The 19,470-nt window shown below is 54.6% G+C and overlaps 1 protein-coding gene across 19 annotated transcripts in view; it reads right to left on the bottom strand.

Moving 5' to 3' along the window:
* Positions 1-8,035: 8,035 nt before the first annotated feature.
* Positions 8,036-19,470, bottom strand: part of SRCIN1 (SRC kinase signaling inhibitor 1) — a 75,233-nt gene continuing 63,798 nt past the window's right edge. For 18 of the 19 annotated variants that reach the window (XM_063706472.1, XM_063706462.1, XM_063706463.1 and 15 more), the window contains one exon: positions 8,036-11,435. In XM_063706472.1, coding sequence (XP_063562542.1) covers positions 11,301-11,435 — 135 coding nt within the window. In that variant the 3' untranslated portion in view covers positions 8,036-11,300. Of the gene's footprint in view, positions 11,683-19,470 lie in introns of all 19 variants that reach the window. The other variant, XM_063706471.1, reaches the window with a different exon arrangement.

Below are 19,470 nucleotides of genomic sequence, written 5' to 3'. Positions count from 1 at the left end.
TCCTCTGCTAAACCCCAATTTGGGGGCTTGCCTGCCCTGCATCAGTACTGATACATGCTACAACATAGACGAATTTTGGAAACATGTAGAAAGAAGATTGTCACAAAAGATGACGTGTTGTATAACTCCATTTGTGGGAAGTGTCTGCAATGGGAAATCCATACAGATAGAAAGTAAATTACTAATTCCCTAGGGCTGTGGGTCGGGGTGAGGAGGTAGGTGGCAGAGAGGAGGGTGCAGGAATGGGGAATGACTGTCAAGTGGTCAGGGTTCGGGGAGTTGAAATAGTCTAAAGTTAGATTGTGGTGATGGTCACACATATCTGTGAATATACTAAAACTCACTGAACTGTAGCCTTTAAAAGGGTGCATTTTGTGGTATGTGAAATAAATCTCAATAAAGCCGTAACAGGCCAAGCATGGTGACTCACGTCTGTAATCCCAGCACTTTGGAAGGTGGAAGTGGGAGGATCACTTGAGCCCAGTAGTTTGAGACCAGCCTGGGCAATATACTGAGACCTTGGCTGTACAAAAAACTAAAATTGACCAGGCATGGTTGCACATACCTGTAGTCCTAGCTACTCCGGAGGCTGAAGTGGGAGGTCTGCTTGAATCCAGGAGGTCGAGGCTGCAGTGAGCCGAGATAGTACTAATGCATTCTAACCCTGGTGACAGAACAAGACCCTGTCTTGAAAAAATAAATAAATAAATAAATAAATAATTTTAAAAAGCCATAACAGGTCGGTCGTGGTAGCTCATGCCTGTAATCCCAGCACTTTGGGAGGCTGAGTTGGGCAAATCACTTGAGGTCAGGAGTTCAAGACCAGCCTGGCCCACATGGTGAAACCTCGTCTCTACTAAAAATACAAAAATTAGCTGGGCGTGGTGGTACGTGCCTCTAGTCCCAGCTACTCAGGAGGCTAAGGTGGGAAAATCACTTGAATCCAGGAGGCGGAGGTTGCAGTGAGCTGAGATTGTGCCACTGCACTCCAGCCTGGGCAACAGAGTGAGACTCTGTAAAAAAAAAAAAAAAAAAAAAAGAAAAGAAAAAAAAAGCAGCCATACAAACAATAACAAACTGTACTCTAAAACTTGCTCTAGGCCAGGCTTGCTGGCTCACGCCTGTAATCCCAACACTCTGGGAGACCAAGGCAGGAGGATCACTTGAGTCTAGCAGTTCAAAATAAGCCTTGGTAACTCTGTCTCTGCAAAAATTGAAAAATTAGCCAGGGGTTGTGACTTGCACCTGTAGTCCCAGCTACTCAGGAGGCTGAGGCCAGAGGATCGCTTGTGCCCAGGAGTTTGAGGTTGCAGTGTGTTATGATGGCGCCACTGCACTCCAGTGTGGGTGACAGAGCAAGATCTTGTCTCAAAAAAATAAAATAGGATAAATAAAATACAGTAAAACTTGCTCTGCCTATCCAGTGGGTTTTTTTTTTTTTTGAGATGGAGTTTTGCTTTTGTTGCCCAGACTGGAGTGCAGTGGCGTGATCTCAGCTCACTGCAACCTCCACCTTCCAGTTTCAAGCGATTCTCCTGCCTCAGCCTCCCGAGTAGCTGGTACTACAGGCATGCGCCACCACACCCAGCTAATTTTTTGTATTTGTAGTAGAGACAGGGTTTCACCATGTTGGCCAGGATGGTCTTGATCTCTTGACCTCGTGATCCGCCCGCCTTGGCCTCCCAAAGTGCTGGGATTACAGGCATGAGCCACTGCGCCTGGCTTCCAGTGGGGTTTGATATATTTCATAGGAAACATTTCTTTTTTTTAGACAGAGTCTTGCTCTGTCACCCAGGCTGGAGTGCAGTGGTGCAATCTCGGCTCACTGCAACCTCCGCCTCCCGGGTTCAAGCAATTCTCCTGCCTCAGCCTCCTGAGTAGCTGGGATTACAGGCGCCCGCCACCACGCCCAGCTAATTTTTGTATTTTTAGTAGAGACGGGGTTTCACCATGTTGGTCAGGCTGGTCTCGAACCCCTGACCTCGTGATCCACCTGCCTCGGCCTCCCAAAGTGCTGGGATTACAGGCGTGAGCCACCGCGCCCGGCAGGAAACATTTCTTTGGGAAAACTCCAAATCTATGAGGGCTTAGGTGAAAGGAATAGAGATTTTTCCCTGCCCTTCTAGTATGGACATGGAGAGGCAGCATGATTGTCACCCTGAACTAAAACACAGGCTGAGATTTTGAGTGAAGATTTCTGGAACGATGACAAAGGGGAAGGGATGGAGGGATCCCCCTGCCAGGTGTGCCATTATGAGTGGTATCAGCCAGTCAGCACCAGTGAGCTTCGAGGAAGCCTGTTCTCAGTTAAGGGGCACAGATGCCACTAGCCCCAGGCCCCCATCCTGTGGATCGTGCTCTGTCACTCTGAGCTCAGGGACCACTTAAGCCACTCAATGATCAAACAGTCAGAAAATGCCCAGGGGGGCCAAGAGAGGATGTGCAGACAGTGAAGGAGAAAAGCCGAGGGCTTCCCCGATCACTACACGTCAAGTAGCGCCTGCCTCCTCTCCATCAGGAACCTGAGCTCTGAAGGCAGTCAGATCGCGCTCAAATCTTGGCCAGAGTCAACCTTCCCCACTGATAGCACAGAGGTAATAATATCTATTGTCTGGGTTGTTAGAAGATTAACGGACTCTCCATAAATGGTAGCAATTAGTATTATAAAACATTAATAAAGCATGGCTATTGGGAGGGATAAGTTCCGGTTTTTCTTTTTTTTTTTTCTTTTGAGACGGAGTCTCACTCTGCCACCCAGGCTGGAGTGCAGTGGCGCGATCTCAGCTCACTGCAAGCTCCGCCCCCCGGGTTCATGCCATTCTCCTGCCTCAGCCTCCCGAGTAGCTGGGACTACAGGCGCCCGCCACCACACCCGGCTAATTTTTTTGTATTTTCAGTAGAGACAGGGTTTCACTGTGTTAGCCAGGATGGTCTCGATATCCTGACCTCGTGATCTGCCCGCTTCTGCCTCCCAAAGTGCTGGGATTACAGGCATGAGCCACCACGCCAGGCCTATTTTTCATTTTTTTTTTCTGTTTTCTTTTTTTTTTATTTTTTAATTTTTAATTTTTTATTTTTTATTGATCATTCTTGGGTGTTTCTCGCAGAGGGGGACTTGGCAGGGTCACAGGACAACAGTGGAGGGAGGGTCAGCAGATAAACAAGTGAACAAAGTTCTCTGGTTTTCCTAGGCAGAGGACCCTGCGGCCTTCCGCAGTGTTTGTGTCCCTGGGTACTTGAGATTAGGGAGTGGTGATGGCTCTTAACGAGCATGCTGCCTTCAAGCATCTGTTTAACAAAGCACATCTTGCACCGCCCTTAATCCATTCAACCCTGAGTGGATACAGCACCTGTTTCAGAGAGCACAGGGTTGGGGGTAAGGTCACAGATCAACAGGATCCCAAGGCAGAAGAATTTTTCTTAGTACAGAACAAAATGAAAAGTCTCCCATGTCTACCTCTTTCTACACAGACACGGCAACCATCCGATTTCTCAATCTTTTCCCCACTTTTCCCCCCTTTCTATTCCACAAAACCGCCATTGTCATCATGGCCCGTTCTCAATGAGCTGTTGGGTACACCTCCCAGACGGGGTGGTGGCCAGGCAGAGGGGCTCCTCACCTCCCAGTAGGGGCAACCGGGCAGAGGCGCCCCTCACCTCCCGGACGGGGCGGCTGGCCGGGTGGGGGGCTGACCCCCCCACCTCCCTTCCGGACGGGGCGGCTGGCCGGGCGGGGGGCTGACCCCCCACCTCCCTCCCGGACGGGGCGGCTGGCCGGGCAGGGGGCTGACCCCCCCACCTCCCTCCCGGACGGAGCGGCTGGCCGGGCAGAGGGGCTCCTCACTTCCCAGTAGGGGCGGCCGGGCAGAGGCGCCCCTCACCTCCCGGACGGGGCGGCTGGCCAGGCGGGGGGCTAACCCCCCCACCTCCCTCCCGGATGGGGCGGCTGGCCGGGCGGGGGGCCGACCCCCCCACCTCCCTCCCGGACGGGGCCGCTGGCCGGGCGGGGGGCCGACCCCCCCACCTCCCTCCCGGACGGGGCGGCTGGCCGGGCGGGGGGCCGACCCCCCCACCTCCCTCCCGGACGGAGCGTCTGGCCGGGCAGAGGGGCTCCTCACTTCCCAGTAGGGGCGGCCGGGCAGAGGCGCCCCTCACCTCCCGGACGGGGCGGCTGGCCGGGTGGGGGGCCAACCCCCCCACCTCCCTCCCGGACGGGGCGGCTGGCCGGGCGGGGGGCCGACCCCCCCACCTCCCTCCCCGACGGGGCCGCTGGCCGGGCGGGGGGCCGACCCCCCCACCTCCCTCCCGGACGGGGCGGCTGGCCGGGCGGGGGGCCGACCCCCCCACCTCCCTCCCGGACGGAGCGTCTGGCCGGGCAGAGGGGCTCCCCACTTCCCAGTAGGGGCGGCCGGGCAGAGGCGCCCCTCACCTCCCGGACAGGGCGGCTGGCCGGGCAGGGGGCCGACCCCCCCACCTCCCTCCCGGACGAGGTGGCTGCCGGGCGGAGACGCTCCTCACTTCCCAGACGGGGGTGGCTGCTGGGCGGAGGGGCTCCTCACTTCTCAGACGGGGCGGTTGCCAGGCAGAGGGTCTCCTCACTTCTCAGACGGGGCGGCGGGGCAGAGACGCTCCTCACATCCCAGACGGGGCGGCAGGGCAGAGGTGCTCCCCTCATCTCAGACGATGGGCGGCCGGGCAGAGACGCTCCTCACTTCCCAGATGTGATGGCGGCCGGGAAGAGGCGCTCCTCACTTCCTAGATGGGATGGTGGCCGGGCAGAGACGCTCCTCACTTTCCAGACTGGGCAGCCAGGCAGAGGGGCTCCTCACATCCCAGACGATGGGCGGCCAGGCGGAGACGCTCCTCACTTCCCAGACGGGGTGGCGGCCGGGCAGAGGCTGCAATCTCGGCACTTTGGGAGGCCAAGGCAGGCGGCTGGGAGGTGGTTGTAGCGAGCCGAGATCACGCCACTGCACTCCAGCCTGGGCGCCATTGAGCACCGAGTTAACGAGACTCTGTCTGCAATCCCGGCACCTTGGGAGGCCGAGGCTGGCAGATCACTCGCGGTCAGGAGCTGGAGACCAGCCCGGCCGACAGCGAAACCCCGTCTCCACGAAAAAAATACGAAAACCAGTCAGGCGTGGCGGCGCGCGCCTGCAATCGCAGGCACTCGGCAGGCTGAGGCAGGAGAATCAGGCAGGGAGGTTGCAGTGAGCTGAGATGGCAGCAGTACCGTCCAGCTTCGGCTCGGCATCAGAGGGAGACCGTGGAAAGAGAGGGAGAGGGAGACCGTGGGGAGAGGGAGACCGTGGGGAGAGGGAGAGGGAGAGGGAGAGCTATTTTTCATTTTTGAGACAGGGCTGGGGACTGGCTTTCTGTAAGTCTCAAGGGTTGCTGGGCTTTGGTGGGTCGGTGACTCATGGAGGGGCATTCCCTGCAGACAGTAGGCAGTATTGTATTTGAGACAGGGTGTCCCTCGGTCACCCACACTGGAGTGCAGTGATGCCATCATAGCTCACTGAAACTTCAAACTCCTGGCCTCAAGCAATCCTCCCGCCGCCTCAGCCTCCCCAGTAGCTGGAACCGCAGGTGCATGCCACTCTGATTAACTTTTTTTTTTTTTGAGACAGAGTCTCATTCTTGTCGCCCAGGCTGGAGTGCAATGCCATGATCTTGGCTCACTGCAACCTCTGCCTCCCGGGTTCAAGTGATTCTCCTGCCTCAGCCTCCCCAGTAGCTGGGATTACAGGTGCCTGCCACCACACCCAGCTAATTTTTGTATTTTTAGTAGAGACCGGGTTTCACCATGTTGGCCAGGCTGGTCTCGAACTCCTGACCTTGTGATCTGCCCGCCTCGGCCTCCCTAAGTGCTGGGATTACAGGCGTGAGCCACCACGTCCAGCCCACTCTGAGACAACTTCTGAAACAACATGTCAGTTCATGACACTTTCTTACTTTAAACCCTCCTATTGTTTTCCATGGCACCTTCCTTACCACAGCCCATAAGGCCTCACATGAGGGGGCTTCTGCCCACCACGCTGCACTTTCCCCTCCTCACTCTTCTTGGATTTCCTTCATTTTCCAGTACCCACTGGTTACGTCCCACCCAGGGCCTTGTGCCTGGGACTCTCAGCCACCAGCGCCCCCAAAGCCCACTCCTCACCCACCCACAAGGTCTCCTCTCAAATGTGACCGACCCTGCTACTCCCCGCCACGCCTGTCACTGGCCTCTTTCCTGTGTTCTCCCAGCACCTGCCTTGGTTGAGCTCGGGTGTCTGTGTTCTGTCTGCTGGCTGTCCTGGCAGCTCCCCCGCCAGACAGAGCCCCAGCCCCAAGAAGTGGACGAGCAGCCCCTCACAGGGAGTGCATCCTGGATAGGCATCTGGCGGATGAATGAGTGCCGGCCTCCTTCCAGGCGTGCAGCGGATGGTTCCATTTGTTACTTGATCTTGAACTGTCATGAGTGCAGTGATTCTCAGAGAGGGGGTTTTTCGGCTCCTCTCCCAGTTTTTGGGGAATAGGATGGCAGAGAGAAGGCAAGATCTGCCGACATTCTAAAAAGGACATAGGGATGGGCTACGGGCAGGCTGGGGACTGGCTTTCTGTGAGTCTCAAGGGTTGCTGGGCTTTGGTGGGTGGGTGACACATGGAGGGGCATTCCCTGCAGACAGTAGGCAGGTTGCTGCCCTCTGTCTCCAAAGAGGTCTTTAGGAGAAGAAAGCGCAACTGGGGCCCCTGTGATGACTGGAAGATTGTGGCTCCAGGACATGGTCACTACCTTCAGGGATGGAAGTGAAGTGATGCTGAGGGGGCAGAAGAGATTTGATAACATGCCAGCCCTCAGCCACGCAGAACAGCTGGAAGGCTGCCTCGGGGACTCTTAGAACATGCTGGAACAGTGGCACAGCCTTCAGAATTCCGGGAAAGCCTGTAAAACCCAATCAGGACCCGTGGCATACACCATGGTGCTCTGTGTAGCAGGTGCTGCTTTGCTGTGGCTGTTTGTGCATATGTGTATACATACCTAAAGCATAGAGGTGTCAAATGCATTTTGTATTGTTACCACTTTACGGGTTTGAAAGCTGCTGCATCTAGAAAAGATGGGTGTGGCCGGGCTCAGTGGTTCACGCCTGTAATCCCAGCACTTTGGAAGGCCGAGGTGGGCAGATCACTTGAGCTCAGAAGTTCGAGACCAGCCTGGGCAACATGGCGAAACCTCATCTCTACAAAAAATGTAGCCAGGTGTGGTGGCAGGCACCTGTAGTCCCAGCTACTTGGGAAGCTGAGATGGGACAATTACCTGAGCCCAGGGAAGTTGAGGCTATAGTCAGCTGTAATCATGCACTCCAGCCTGGGTGACAGAGGGAGACCCCGTCTAAAAAAAAGAAAAGAAAGAAAAGATGGGTGGACCCCCACCAAGGGTTATCTCACTCAAAGGGCAGGAGGCTGAGACCCAATTCAGGGGACTACTGGAGGTCATCAGCCCTGCTTGGTTTTAGGGTAACCGTGGGCTTTGGTGTCAGGCAGAGCTGGATTCAAACTTACTGGTTTGTCTACAACCTACCAGTTGTATGACTCTGGGTAAGATGCCCAACATCTCTGAGTTTTGTCACTTGCCTGAGTAGGTAGTGCCAGTAGCTACCTCACTGATGGTTGTGAGGGTTAGGCAGGACACCTCCTGGAATGCCAAGCTGAGAACTGGTTTTTTTTGTTTTGTTTTTGTTTTTTGAGACAGGTTCTCACTCTGTCACCCAGGCTGGAGCGCAGTGGTGCGATCTTGGCTCACTGCAACCTCCACCTCCTGGGTTCAAGCGATTCTCATGCCTCAGCCACCCGAGTAGCTGGGATTACTGGTGTACACCACCCTACCTGGCTAATCCCAGGGGCCCTGTTCTGTCCTCCCCCTCATGCTCTGCCAGGTGAAGGCCAGTGGCTGCCAGGGATTCCCCACCTGTCACCCCACCCATCCCAGCACCTTCCAGATCCTCCAGGGTGAAGCAGAGAAATAATGAGACATCAGCCTATAGGAAGGAGATCCAGGAGAGGAAAAAGAAACAAGTTTTATTAAAGCCCCAAACACTTGGCTAGAAAAACTGAAAAGGAAAGAGAGGAGGGAGGTGGGGAGAAGAAAAAAGGACATTAAAAAAGAGAGACAGAGAAAACACAGCAACCCTTTTCCATTTAGAAATTGTCAAGTTACACCGACAGAGGTCACAGAATATCCACAGAAGCCATCACTGCTACACCAACATGGGCCCTACAGGGTGGATGGGGCAGGGTGTGGAGCCGGGGCTCACCCCCGGGGGGTCCCCAGGGGGCCCCCACTCAGAGCCTCAGGCCTGAGGCTCCTGGGGAAACAGCATATTGTGGAAGGGGCAGGAAATCCCCCATGCGAGTAACACAGCACAGTGGGCGGGGGCTGAGAGGACCAGGTACAGGGGTCCCCCGAGACGTCTTAGTTTTCTCTTGGTCAAGCACACACTGATGGACAGAGCAGCGAGGCGCATGCAGCTGGGGGCACTGATGTGCTGCAGGCTGTGAGAGGGCCAGCGGGGACAGGGGCTCAGGAAGGGATCTGGAGCCAGTGGTGCAGGGATGATGGAACACACGCACACAGAGGCACACCCACACACCTGGGTCTGCACCAGCACACATACGTGCGCACACACACTCGGAGACATAGATTACATGCACCTCCATGTATGCGTCTCTGTCCACATGTACGTGGCCCACACACAAGTCTCTGGCGCTCAGCATGTCTACACACACATTACATATGTTCTCACACACAAAGCTCCTCTCACGCTAACATGCAGGTAGGCACGTGCCAATGCCCAAACAGGTTACATGCACCTATGTGCCCACACCTTCCCCCACACATGTGCTCGGCCATGCCTGTGGGTGCAGGCCCCATGCGTCTGCACACACAGTGCATGGGCTTGTGCCAGCACACACACAGGCTGCACGCAATTCCACACGGATGCCTCCCAGCCCATAAATGTGCAGGAACCAAAGGGAAAGAAAGATGCAAATCCCACTGGGCTTCACCCGAGCAGGTGGGGCGGGGCACGTGGCTCCCTCCTTCTGCCCCTTCGTGGATGGACACTGCCCCCCCACCTCCCCCACAAAGGGACATTCAACTCAGGACAATGACGGTGGGGCACACATTCCAGTCACAGGGCTGAGGGTGGGAGCTGGGGGCAAGCGAAGTAGCAAGCAGAGAGTAATGGAGTGGAGGGAGGAGGGGGCACCACTCCCCCCTCCCCTCCCAAGTCAGGGGGTCTCTGTACAGCCAAATCAAACCAGACCATTTCACTGGGACCACAGAAGCCAGGCCGACGTGCCCGCCCCCCAGCCCCCCTCCCCCGCCAAAACAGTGGCCAGGGAGAGTGCCGTGGTTTTCTTTTTTTTTTCTTTTTTAAATATTTATATATATTTATATTACGTATATTATATATATAATATGTAAATATATTTTTAAAACAATATAAAATGTTAAGACACTTCACTTAAATGTAAAGAGTTGCCTGCAATTAAAAGTAATTGCATCATTTATGAGGTCCTTTTTTTTTTTTCTGTTTTCCAGGGTTTTTTTTTTTTCCAGGAGGGATTTTTTTTTTCCTCTTTTGTTATTTTTCAAAAAGGCTTGCTCGCCTTGGTACAAAAATGATCCAAAGCTAGAAAACAAGGATGAACCAACAAAGGCAAAAACAAAAAAAGAAATGAAGAAACACAACCCGTTTCCCCTCCCCTCAAACCTTCAACAGCTCCCCGCTCTCCCCAGGTGCGGACCTTCCCCAGCCAGGCCCCAGGGTCTGGGGGGCTCTGCCTTCTGCGCAGCTCCTCCTTTCTGTGCTTGCTGTGGGGGACTGATTCTAGTCCTCCTCCCCTGTGCTTGCTTCACTTTGTGCTCCAAGTGGGAATCCTGCTGCCGGGGACCCCGCTCCTCCTTCTCCTCTTCTCCTATCCTCTCCCTACTGGCTCCTCACTGTGCCCTCTGGGGGGCCAGGAGTGAGAACCAAAATTGGCCCCTCTCTGCCTCCCCAGGACCCGGCCAAAAGCCAGGCGGCACTGCCAACCGCCTCTGCAGGGCAGGCAGGGCGTCCACAGGCCAGGGGCGCTGGCTGGATGGTCAGGCCTCGGGGACCTTCAGACATCTCACCAGGGTCACCAGAGCCCCATTGAAAAACTACGTCTCATCCTTTCCTGGGAAAACCCTCAAATCGCCAAGAGGATGACTGAAGTTCAAGTCACCCCACTTGCGGGTCCCAGGTGTCTTCAGTGCTCCCCGTCAAGCTCCTCTCGACCCTCCCATTTCCCTCAAACCAGACCCTTCCCCCAACTGCAAGCCACAAAACCTGGTTTTCTAGGCCCCTCTTGCCCACCCCACCCCCATTCAATAAGTTAATGACATTTAAAGTGCTAAATCAGGAAACTAAAAGTACCAAATACCCGTCCGGGCCGCCCTCTCCCAAGGCAGTGTCCCCGATATCCGGCTGTCCGTGCAACCCACCCTCCACAGCCAGCAGACCAAAGGGCCTCTGCCCTCCACTCCCCACTGGACGGCAAGGCCCAGGAGGCCAGCGCCTCCCCAGGGATACAGACTCCATGGCCTCACACCCACCCTGAGGCCTCTCAAACTCCGGCCTCGTCTCCAGCCTGTCCATCTCTACTCCAGGCCCACTGGGGTGTGAGTGGGAGGAGGCAGAGCAGCCACAGAGGAAGCCACAGTCTTGTCCGAGCTTAGACAGGGAGTGGGGCGTCTCCAAGGCCAGTCTCCCTAAGCCCCGCTCTCCGGCTTGATGTATGGGTTGGTCCGATGTCCCCGCGTTCCTCCAGGAAGGTATCGAGAAACGGGAGAGGGGTCTCCCACTGCTCCAAGTCTCCGTGGTTCAGAGTTTGTTTGGAGTATTCTTGGGAAGTGAGGGGAAGGCGGGAAGGGGGTGCAGGAGCTTCAGGATGGACTGGGGGAAAGAGTGGTGAAAGAGAAGAGGGAGAGACGTGACAGGTGCGGCCAGCGAGAGGCCAGCTGGGATCAAGGAAGGTGGTGTGTTTGGTTTTTAGTTTTACTGTTTAAAAAAAGATAATTAAAAGTTAATTGTTAAAAAAAAAAAACAAAACCAAAAACACCAACAGATGATGGGTAGAGGGAGCTGAGGAGGGCCGCACCCTCCTCTTCAGGGCACACCCCTCAGGGCGTCTGGAGAGTAGGGTGGGGTGGGGTGGAGATGAAGGGAAGAGAGGGGAGAAATGGCAGGAGTGAGGGAGGGGGACAGGCGGGGCAGCGGGGTGAGGGGCTTCTAGAAGGAGATGGAAGAATTCCTTGCCCCAAAGGAAGTCAATACAGGGATAGAGGTTCTGGAAGCCGAGGGCTTTTCTGAGACTGGGCTCGAGGTCTCATTCGACCCGCTCATCTCTTTAGATGGTTTAGTGGCCTGGAACAAAAACAGGGGTCAGGGGTCAGAGAGCGGAAGGGAGCGCCTCCATGCTGGCCCCCAGCTGAAGTTTTAAAAGTGGAAAACCTCCACAAATCCAAGGAAATTAACTGCAAAAGGAAGAAGCCAGAGGGGCATCTGGAGAGAGGGGTCCCTTGAATGGGGAGGGGTGGGGGCAGAAAAGAGGGGGGAGGGGGCACGAGGTTGGACAAAGGGCCTGGGTGGTCAGAGGGCAGGCCCATAGTTACTGAGAGCAGAGAGAGAAGCAGAGTGACCAGAGAAGCACAGAAGAGGCCGCGCCCAGGATGGGCAGATGGGGAAGTGGGGGTGGGGGAGGGCAGGGGAGGGGAGGAAGAAGAAGTGAAACATTAGCTGGGACAGGGGCACAAGCCCTGCGGGGGACGGGGGTCAGGGTGGGGAAAGCCTCCTAGTCCCAAATGGCCCGCTGTACAGCCAGAGCCCCTTCCAGCTTCATCCTGGTGGCAACAGAGGAGGGGGCTTATCCTCCCAGGGGGGAATAAACACTTCAAAAGACCCTGTCCACCACCACCACCACCACCTGGATATCTGGGAAGAAGGCGCTGCCGCACCAGCCTCCCGCCCAGTGCAGGAGGCCCCACTGCATGCCCTGCAAACACTTGTCGCCCCAGTTGGTAACAGGAGGCTACTCCCTTATGACTTGTCCTGCCCTTACTGGTCAGTTCTAGTGGTCAGAACTGACCCCTCATCCTCCTCCCACCTTTGGCGGACTCCCGCAACTCCACCAGTCCTGGAGGCTTTTCCTCTGCAGCTGCGGTCTCCAAAGTGCGGTTTGAGAGCTACGTGCATTACCTCATCACCTCCAGGGGCCACCCTGTGGCATGCATCGTGAATGCAGATTCCTGGGCTCCCCTCCAGAATCCATCTCTTGTGTGGGCTCATGAATGTGCATTTTAAGCAGGTGCCCCTGGTGCCTCTGCTGCACACTTACCTTTGAGATCCACTGGATTAAGGCTACACAGACCCAGGTTTCTCCTTGTAATTGTATTCACTGTCCCTCCTGGCCTTGCTTAGCTACTAGTGTGAGAACTGAATCACCCAGATTTTAAAAAAGATCCAAAAGATAAGACAGGGCGCTGTGGTGAGTCACCAGAGACCACCCTGAGGTTAGGTCTGGGCAGGGTCGTTCACTTCCCTGTACTATCACCCTGCTGCTACGGAGTTTTCTCAGATGCCTTGCAGCGAAGAAGCTAGAGTCTAAAGCAAGCCCTGTCTCCAGCAGCCTGCCCAGCTCACAGTGAAGAACCAGCGCTGGCTGCAATCACCATTTCTCCTTTACAGGTGCACAGATGGTTGGTTCCACGATTCACCTGGGTTTTGCTCACCACAGTGTAGTTTGCCATCTACATTTCCCTTTTATGAGAATCAAAACAAGGGCCGGGTGTGGTGGCTCACACCTGTAATCCCAGCACTTTAGGAGGCTGAGGCAGGAGGATTGCTTGAGCCCAGGAAGTCAAGACCAGCCTGGGTAACGTGGCAAGACCTCATCTCTACTAAAAAAAAATTTTTTTTTAAATAGCTGAGTGTGATGGTGTGTGCCTGTGGTTCCAGCTTCTCTGGAGGCTGAGGTGGGAGAATGGCCTGAGCTCAGGAGGTGGAAGTGGCAGTGAGCCGTGACTGCACCACTGCACTCCAGCCTGGGTGACAGAATGAGGCCCTGTTTTTTTGTTTGTTTGTTTTGTTATTTATTTATTTAAGTTAAAGCGAAAGTTCCCCATTTGGGTTTTCTTTTTCTTTCTTTTTTTTTTTCTTTTGAGACGGACTTTTGCTCTTGTTGTCCAGGCTGGAGTACAATGGCGCAATCTTGGCTCACGGCAACCTCCGCCTCCCGGGTTCAAGCGATTCTCCTGCCTCAGCCTCCCGAGTAGCTGGAATTACAGGCATGCGCCACCACGCCCGGCTAATTTTGTATTTTTAGTAAGACGAGGTTTCTCCACGTTGGTCAGGTTGGTCTCGAACTCCCCACCTCAGGTGATCTGCCCACTTCGGCCTCCCAAAGTGTTGGGATTACAGGCGTGAACCACCGCGCCTGGCCCTGTTTGGGTTTTCTAACCCCTCTCCTCTGCTCATCCATTACTCAAGGGAGTTCTAGGGGGTCCAGGGCCCAGCCACGGGGTCGTCAGATTCACGCAGTCCTCAGCATGTGTCAGGCATGGCCCCTGCCCTCTCTGTGCCCCCAGTACCTGGGCCTGGAGACAAACTCATCCAACGGGAACCAGAGGCTCTCTGACCACTGTGTCACTTACCTTGGGCTCAGTCCTGCCTCTCCTCTGCTCTAGCCTTTCCCATTTAAAGTTCTTTCCCCCAAAGCCAGGTGGGGAGGGAAGCACTGCCCAGTTCCCCCTGATGTCTCTTCACACCTCACCATGTCCCCCGGCAGGGTGCTGATTCTCCCTGGTTGTCCTTTTCCCTCTGAACTGATCTTTCTAGGTAAAAGCTGCTTTTTCTGCTCCTACCCCTTCAGCATTTTTCAAGAGCCTCATTCTATTCCAAGTTTTGGTCTTGGGAACACTTGTCTTCCATCACCACCACCTGGCTCCTGTATTCAGGCAGGTGATGTGCCTTCACCCAGTTGAGGTACCCCTTCTCCCCCCAATAGCCAGTGCAAGACCTCTAGACATCCAGCTTCACCAGTTTACGGGGATGCCTCGTCCCCGTCCCGCTTCTTTATGGAGACCACTTCTGCAACATGTGCTTTCTAAAATCCTCTCGGGCCATCTTCCCTCCCGGGAGACTCTGGACACACCGTCCACAATCCACTCTCCTGAAGTTGAGGGAGCACGTCCAGCTGTGCCCGGTGACCCCAGCCTGTGCTGCTAACCCTTCTCAGGTGACACAGCTGCTGTCTCTGAAGGTTCCTGTCATTTCCTTTCACCCATCATCCTCCCCTGCTGGTTCCAATTATGTCCAGAGAAGCAGAAATTTGTTACCTTCGTGGCAAGGCAGAAACCTCACACATGTCCAGCTTTCAGCTGGGGGAGGCATGGAGCACTGAGCTGGTCCCAGAGGGCACCACCCTGCACACCTCCCTCTTGCCTGGGGATCAGAGCCGGCCACCTGCTCTCGCCGGGTCCATGTTCCCGAGGCCCTTCACACTCTGACGCCCAGATGTCCAGACAAGTGTGGAACCTCTTGACTCTACAGACCCCGCTGACTCCACCTCCAGGGCCATTCCCAGGGCCACCCTCCCTAGACCCCATGCCCTCCTTCCTTGCTAAGCCCTGCCTGGATCAGGTATTGAACCATCAGGAGAAGCTGGGCTTTCTCCAGCCCAGAGTGGCGGATGTGGGGATCATGACAAAATCTATGGCAATTGGAGAAATTCCTTTCTCCTTGCCAGTGACTGATTTAGGAATGGGCAGTGAGATAAGAGGTGTGGTCTGTTGGAGGCTTCTGGGAAAGATTCTCCAGCTTCTAAAAACAGCTGTGTGAGGCCGGGCTCATGCCTGTAATCCCAGCACTTTGGGAGGCCTAGGCGGTCAGATCACTTGAGGCCAGGAGTTTGAGACCAGCCTGGCCAACACAGTGAAACGCCAACTCTACCAAAAATTACAAAAATTAGCCAGGCGTGGTGGCGTGCGCCTGTAGTCCCAGCTACCTGGGAGGCTGAGGCAGGAAGATCGCTTGAATCAGGGAGGTGGAGGTTGCAGTGAGCCAAGATCACACCACTGCACTCCAGGCTGGGTGACAGAGCGAGAGACTCTATCTCAAAAAAAAATTAAATAAATAAATAAAAACAGCTGTGTGAAGCCGGGCTTGGTGGCTCATGCCTGTAATCCCAGCACTTTGGGAAGCTTAGGTGGGTGGATCACCTGAGGTCAGGAGTTTGAGACCAACCTGGGCCATGTGACAAAACCCCATCTCTATCAAAAATACAAAAAATTAGTGAGGCGTGATGGCGCCACCTGCAGTCCAGCTACTTGGAAGGCTGAGGCGGGAGGATGGATTGAGCTTGGAGAGGTGGAGGCTGCAGTGAGCAGAGATCATGCCACTGCCTGGGTGACAGAGTAAGACCCTATCTCAAAAATAACAATAATAAGACTGGGCTCTGTGGCTCATGCCTGTAATCCCAGCACTTTGGGAGGCCGAGGGGGGCGGATCATGAGGTCAGGAGATCGAGACCATCCTGGCTAACAGGGTGAAACCCTGTCTCTACTAAAAATACGAAAAATGAGCCAGGCGTGGTGGCGGGTGCCTGTAATCCCAGCTACTCAGGAGGGTGAGGCAGGAGAATGGAATGAACCCAGGAGGCAGAGCTTGCAGTGAGCAGAGATCGCACCACTGCACTCCAGCCTGGGCAACAGAGCTAGACTCCGTGTCAAAAAAAAAAAAAAAAAAAAGAAAGAAAAAAAAATAAGGCCAGTCACAGTGGTTCACACCTGTAATCCCAGCACTTTGGGAGGCTGAGGTGGGTGGATCACAAGGTCGGGAGTTCAAGGCCAGCCTGGCCAACATGGTGAAACCCCATCTTTACTAAAAATACAAAAATTAGCTGGGGGCAGTGGCAGGCACCTGTAATCCCAGCTACTCGGGAGGCTGAGGCAGGAGAACTGCTTGAACCCAGGAGGCAGAGGTTGCCGTGAGCTGAGATTGTGCCACTGCACTCCAGCCTGGGTGACAGAGCGAGACTCCATCTCAAAATAAATAAATAAATAAATAAAAATAAAAATAAAATAGGCCGGGTGTGGTGGCTCACACCTGTAATCCCAGCACTGGGAGGCTGAGGCGGGCGAATCGCGAGGTCAGGAGTTCGAGACCAGCCTGACCAACATGGTGAAACCCTGTCTCTACTGAAAATACAAAAATTAGCCAGGCGTAGTTGTGGGCACCTGTAATCCCAGCTACTAGGGAGGCTGAGGCAGGAGAATCGCTTGAACCTAGGAGGCGGAGGTTGCAGTGAGCCAAAGTTGCGCCACTGCACTCCAGCCTGGGTGACAGAGTGAGACTCCGTCTCAAAAAAAAAAAAAAATAATAATAATAATAATAAAATAATAAAAATGACAGCGGGACCAAATGCAAAGAAACTTGGGTCCTGATATCCTCAAGCTGCTAAATTCACCAACCCTGGAATTCCCCTGCTTCCAGCCTTCTTGGTTACAGAATACCTTTCCTTATTGTTTATCCATTTTGAATCAGGGTTCCTGTTCCTTGCAGCTGAAAGCATTCTCACTGATACACGTGAGGCCCAGTGTTGCTTTATTGATCTATTCGACCTTCATTTTTTGTTAACGTATCACCTTCTAGAATTCTCGTCACAAGCGCGATCTCATCGAGGCTTGCTCACACCCACGAGGTTATGCTCCCTGGCAGGGCAACAGAATCCAGCACTAAGACAGCAGAATTTGTAGCAGGCAAACTTGGGTTTAAGTCCCAGCTCTGCCACTTTTTAACCGTGTGACCCTAATCGCATATCTCTCTGTGCCTTCATGTCCTCACCTGCAAACAGATAACAGGCCCCACAGCACCAGATGCACATGACGAGATGATGCCAACAGGGTGTAAGACCCGGCCCCCAACACCCTCAGTACACATGCAACAAATGGTAGCCATCATAGCGATTGTCATTTTAACCTTTCAGATTTGCTTTGGCTGTTTCCACCTGGATTGGGCCTGATTGGTGGCAAACTCATTCGCTCATTCACTCAACAAATATTTACTGAGTGCCTACGTATGCCAAGCACTATTCTAGGTGCTGTAGGGATGCAGCTGTGACAACACAGATGTACTTTAAGGTATAAAGTTGTAAACTTGGTACCTAACAGGTATGCTATCTGTCTTTCACTTGCCTCTCCATACCCCGGAACCAATTAAGGAGGGGGGGGCTCACGTATGTTGCCCAGGCTGGTCTCGAACTCCTGGCCTCGAGTGATCCTCCTGTCTTAGCCTCCCAAAGTGGGGATTACAGGCGTGAGCCACTGCCCCTGGCCTCCCAGAACTAATTTCTGCCCTGCTCTGTACCGAGAGGCTGATCCTGGTCACTCCTTTGCTGACTGGACTCTGGTTGGGTTTGGCCAGTGGGGTCTGTGGCAGGGTGAGAGAGAGGTAGGTGGGGTGAAGTTCCTTCCCTGCTCTCTCCCTCCTGGGAGCTGTGTCACAGGCAGCAGCTGTGCCCTCCACAGCACAGCTCTGCTGCTCCCGCCCTCCGGGACTCGCTAAACACCTGCCCCACTGCCCTTCCCCCAGGGAGTCACAGCCTCCTGCTCTGAGATGTCCATGGGTACCTCGGCATCCCTTGTTTTCTCCCTCAATCCTCTGGTGTCGTCCTTTCATTAAAGTCTCTTTATCTGGGGCCGGACGCAATGGCTCCCAGCACTTTGGGAGGCGGAGGCAGGCGGATCACTTGAGGTCAGGAGTTCAAGACCAGCCTGGTCAACATGGTGAAACCCCACCTCTACTAAAAATACAAAAATTAGCCGGGCATGGTGACACACACCTGTAATCCCAGCTACTCAGGAGGCTGAAGCAGGAGAATCGCTTGAACCCGGGAGGCAGAGGTTGCCGTGAGCCGAGATCACGCCACTGGACTCCAACCTGGGCAACAGAGCGAGACTCCATCTCAAAAAAAAAAAAAAAAAAGTATCTTCATTTCAGCCATGTGAGAAGATAAGCAGTTGTTCAGCAAATTTCTTAGCCCTAATAGAAGAGGGGGTGTCCATAGCTTCAGGTCTACACAAAGCCTTGATCCTTGCACGCCTGGGAACCTGGCTCCTGTCCCTCCCTGGGACCTTAAGCACAACATTCACGGGCTTCTCCTCAGTCACTTCCTCTGACTACTCTGTGGGGTCAGGCACTGCTGCAATGCACCTCCATCTTAGAACTTTCTTACTCCCAATTTCTGTGTCCCTGATCCCAGCACTTCTAGTCCCCTCCATCTCAACATTGTCAAAGACAGCTTGGACTCACTGGATGAAGGAGAGGCCTTGGGCACCGCCCCCCCAACCCCCGCCCCCGCCGGCCGCCGTAGAGCTCACTGTGGTGTTCCAAGCTCTCTCCTGTACCTGGCATTATGTGAGCTCAGGACCAGGCTGGATACTTCTGTCCCCATTGTACAGACGAAGAAAGGGCCTGAGAAGACAGAGGGCTTTGACCAAGGCCACAGGCTGAGCTGGTGTGGATCGTGTTCCACCAGTGACCCGCATGGCTGGAGCACACCGAGGGTGTGGGTGGAGGGGCAGGGTGAGCTGAGGCTGCTGTGAAGGGCCCTGGGCCGCACATGAAGGATTTGGGTTTATCATCTGCCAGGGGCCGGGGCAGGGATTTTAAGCTGGCAGGGGTGTGTGTGTGTGTGTGTGTGTGTGTGTGTGTGTGACACACAGAGACAATCAAATCTGCGTTTTACAAAGTTCCCTCCCCACCCCCAGGTCTTGGGAAATCAGTTAGAGGTGACAGAAGTCACAAGGAGATCTTAGAAGAGCGTGCATGTTGGTAGTGAGACATCGATGGTTTTCCCCTGCTTCTCTATACTTTACTGTTGAAAATTTCCACAGGGAGGCCGGTGGCGGCGGCTCACACCTGTAATCCCAGCAGTTTGGAAGGCTGAGGCGGGTGGATCACGAGGTCAGGAGTTCAAGACCAGTCTGGCCAATATGGTGAAACCCCATCTCTACTAAAAATGCAAAAATTTAGCCGGGCGTGGTGGTGGGCGCCTGTAATCCCAGCTACTCGGGAGGCTGAGACAGGAGAATCCCTTGAACCCAGGAGGCAGAGGTTGCAGTGAGCTGGGATCACACCACTGGACTCCAGCCTGGGAGACAGAGCAAGACTCCGTCTCAAAAAATAGAGGGAGTCACCCAGAAAGGAGCCCGGAGGCTCCAGGTGGAGGCTGGGGAGAGGATGCTGAGGAACAGAGGGTCTGCACAGCCCTATGCAGGTGTGGGGGGGTCTACAAGGCCGCATGCTGCAGAGCAGTGGGGGAGCGGGGTGGAAAGAGCCCATCTCGATGTCACTGGAGACCCAGGCAACCCCGGAGATGGGGTGGAGGCTGGGCCATAAAGGC

This window comes from Gorilla gorilla, chromosome 4 (genome assembly GCF_029281585.2).
Source record: "Gorilla gorilla gorilla isolate KB3781 chromosome 4, NHGRI_mGorGor1-v2.1_pri, whole genome shotgun sequence".
Taxonomy (NCBI): Eukaryota; Metazoa; Chordata; class Mammalia; order Primates; family Hominidae; genus Gorilla; species Gorilla gorilla.
This window is presented reverse-complemented; position numbering and strand designations above follow the sequence as displayed.